Source organism: Bison bison, unplaced genomic scaffold (genome assembly GCF_000754665.1).
Source record: "Bison bison bison isolate TAMUID 2011002044 unplaced genomic scaffold, Bison_UMD1.0 scf7180017864503, whole genome shotgun sequence".
Lineage (NCBI taxonomy): Eukaryota > Metazoa > Chordata > Mammalia > Artiodactyla > Bovidae > Bison > Bison bison.
In genome coordinates, this window is record NW_011495061.1 from 602778 (window position 1) to 606592 (window position 3815).

The window sequence follows — 3815 nt, forward strand, 5'->3', positions numbered from 1 at the left end:
AAAAGAAATAGAGGAAAACAATAGAATGGGAAAGACTAGAGATCGCTTCAAGAAAATTGGAGATACTCAAGGGAACATTTCACGCAAGGACGGGCATGATAAAAAACAGAAACAGTAAGGACCTAACAGAAGCAGAAGACAATAAGAAGAGATGGAATGAATACACAGAAAAGCTATACAAAAAAGCTATTAATGACCAGAATAACCATGATGGTGTGATCACTCACCTAGAGCCAGACATCTGGGAGTGTGAAGTCAAGTGGGCTTTGGGAAGCATCACTACGAACAAAACTAGTGGAAGTAATAGAATTGCAGCTGAAATAAAATCGTAAAAGATGCTGCTGCTACAGTGCTACATTCAATATGCCAGCAAATCTGGAAAACTAAGCAGTGGCCACAGGACTGGAAAAGGTCAGTTTTCATTCCAATCCCTAAGAAAGGCAATGCAAGGAATGTTCAAACTGCTAGCAAGATTATGGTCAGAATCCTTCAAGCTAGGCTTCAGCAGTACGTGAACCGAGAACTTCCAGATGTACAAGCTGGATTTAGAAAAGGCAGAGGAACCAGAGATCATATTACAGACATTCACTGGATCAGAGAGAAAGCAAGGAAGTTCCAGAAAAACATGTTTCACTGACTACACTAAAGTCTTTGACTGTGTGGATCACAGCAAACTGTGGAAAATTCTTAAAGAGATGGGAATACCAGACCACTTTTCCTGTCTCCTGAGAAACCTGCATACAGGACAAAAAGCAACAGTTAGAACCGGACATGGAACAACAGCCTGGGTACAAACTGGAAAAGGAGCACGTCAAGGCTGCATATTGTCACACTGCTTATTTAACTTACACACAGAGTACATCACGTGAAATGCCAGGCTGGATGAATCACAAACTGGAATAAAGATTGCTGGAGGAAATAACAATCTCAGATATGCAGATGATACCACTCTAATGGTAGAAAGTGAGGAGGAACAAAAGAGCCTCTTGATAAGTGTGAAAGAGGACAGTGAAAAAGCTGGCTTAAAACTCAATATTCAAAAAACTAAGATCATGACATCCAGGCAAATCACTTCGTGGCAAAGAGAAGGGGAACAGTGACAGATTTTATTTTTTGGGCTCCAAAATCACTGTGGATGGTGACTTTAGTCATGAAAATAAAAGACACTTGCTCCTTGGTAGGAAAGCTATGACAACCTAGATAGTGTATTAAAAAGCAAAGATATCACTTCGCTGACAAAGATCTGTATAGTCAAACCCATGGTTTTTCCAGTAGTCATGTATGGATGTGAGAGTTGGACCATAAAGAAGGCTAAGCACCAAAGAATTGATGCTTTTGAACTGTGGTGTTGGAGAAGACTCTTGAGAGTCCCTTGGACTGCAAGGAGATCACACCAGTCAATCCTAAAGGAGATCAATCCTGAATATTCATTGGAAGGACTGATGCTGAAGCTGAAACTCCAATACTTTGGCCACCTGATGTGAAGAACTGACTCATTTGAAAAGACCCTGATGCTGACAAAGATTGAAGGTGGGAGAAGGGGACAACAGAGGATGAGATGGTTGGATGGCATCACCGACTCAACGAACATGGGTTTGAGCACACGCCAGGAGATAATGAAGGACAGGGAGGCCTGGCGTGCTGCAATCCACAGGGTCACAAAGAGCTGGACGTGACTGAGCAACTGAACAGCAATGTTTAGGTTTGTTACTTCTTAGGATCAGGCTTCCCTGAGGAACGGGAGTGACAGAGGTCATTCCTCAGAGCAAACAATCGTCCAGTAAAGTAACATTTAGCACATAAGCAACTGATAAGAAGCAGCGGGAGCAGAACTCGGCATCGTCCAGGGCCTTCCACCTGTCTCGATGAGACACACCTGGGGACGTACTTAGAGAGGAAAGCTCTCTGGGAACGGGAGCCGCTGAAGAGCGCGGGGTCGGGAACGGGAGCCGCTGAAGAGCGCGGGGCTCTGAGCAGCGCCTGTGCAGGCGTGTGCAGTTGGGCTCCTTCCTCTGTTCAGGAACGAGCGTCACGAGCCCCGATCAGGGCCCAGACCAGGCCTCCAGGCCGGGGTGGCGTCTGCCAACTCACTGGGATTTCCGTAGTCAGCTCACATGCAAGCACACACGAGAGCGAGGAAAGAACAAGAGAGGGGACGAACACAGCCGCCAAGGCCGAGAGCAGAGGCCGTTACCCCCGGACACGGCGGTGCCTTCCCCCGGGTGCTGGGTCCACACTTCCCGCGTCTCTACTTCCTCGGTCTGGATGTCCCGGTCCACGCTGTCTTCATTACACTGAATGTAGGCCTGAGAAGGAAGGCAGGCTGAGTTAGCCATGGGTCTCCACCTCAGACCTGTTTCTCATCAGTGAAAAGAAAACAACTAAATTTTTTAAGTTAAGGATGACGCTGTTCTTGCTTCCGTCAAAATTAAGTATCGTGGCATAAATAACAATCATGCAAAGACTACTTATGTCTTAAACGTTTGAAAAACATGGGCCTAAATTTCAAAAGTGTTCTCAAAAGTCACAGCAAACAGTTCAGCTACAGTTTGAAAATACTATGACCTAGAGACTTCCCTCACAGTTCAGAGGTTCCTTCCAGTGCAAGGGACATGGGTTCCATCCCTGGTCAAGGAGCTACGATCCCACCTGCCTCAGGACAACCAAGCCTGCACACTGCATCTGCTGGGCCCAACTACTGAGCCCAGGCGCTCTGGAGCCCGTGCACCACAACTAGAGAGGAGCCCACAGACCACAGCTAGGACCCGGTGCAGCCAAAAGCAAATAAATAAACCAAACCTTTACAAGTTTAAAAACTCTTATGACCTACTCTGCCAATACCCTAGTCTCTAACAACACAGCAGCTCTGCAAAACCAGACACACATTTGTTTCAAAAAGGTACATGCTTCAGTTTTGATACTAACAGCTTTGCAAAATTGATGCTTTTGAACTGTGGTGTTGGAGAAGACTCTTGAGAGTCCCTTGGACAGCAAGGAGATCCTAAAGGAAATCAGTCCTGAATATTCACTGGAAGGACTGATGCTGAAGCTGAATCTCGAATACTTTGGCCACCTGATGTGAAGAACTGACTCATTGGAAAAGACCCTGATGCTGGGAAAGATTGAAGGCAGGAGGAGAAGGGGACAACAGAGGATGAGATGGTTGGATGGCATCACTGACTTGATGGACATGAGTTTGAGCAAACTTCAGGAGATGCTGAAAGACACGGAAGCCTGGGTGTGCTGCAATCCATGGGGTAACAAAGAGTCAGACATGACTGAGTGACTGAACAATAACAACAAAAAGGTTTGAGATGAGGAAAATAAGCAAAGAAGTTAAAGAGTCTACTCAAGGTCAGAGTGGGTCAGCTGCAAAGCCAGGGTTAATCTGTCAGCTTAAATGTCTGGCTGTGACCCTCTTCCTGTTAAAAGATTATTGACAGACACACCCAAGAGCATGTTGAGGGATGGCTCCACGGGGACAGGAGAGAAACACTGGAGGGACTGCTGACTTCAGGACCTCACCACCCTGGAAGGCCAGCCAGCTCACAGTCAGTGGCAGGAAGTGAGATGGGGAAGGGCAGAGTTGTGTGGGGCGGACTGAGCAACGCTGGGGTCAGAGGGCGTGCAGGGATGATCACCTAGTTCACCTGGAAGACAGGCGGTGAACACAGAGAGACAGGCAGACAGATAAGGGACGAGGTGTGGACAGCATAGGCCAGGTAACGGAGAAAGCCAGGCAGATGACCAAGGGGCCTGCAAGGGGGTGCATGGGGAGATGAGGGGGTCCGGGGATGGGTAGGGGGAAACTGGTC

The 3815-nt window shown here is 47.3% G+C and overlaps 1 protein-coding gene across 1 annotated transcript in view; it reads right to left on the reverse strand.

Annotated features, from left to right (window-relative positions):
• The window catches only part of WDR60 (WD repeat domain 60), a 45445-nt gene that overhangs the window by 22197 nt on the left and 19433 nt on the right, over positions 1–3815 (reverse strand). The window contains exon 15 of the mRNA XM_010829351.1: positions 2195–2306. Within this exon, the coding sequence (XP_010827653.1) occupies positions 2195–2306 (112 nt within the window). The remainder of the gene's footprint in view (positions 1–2194; positions 2307–3815) is intronic.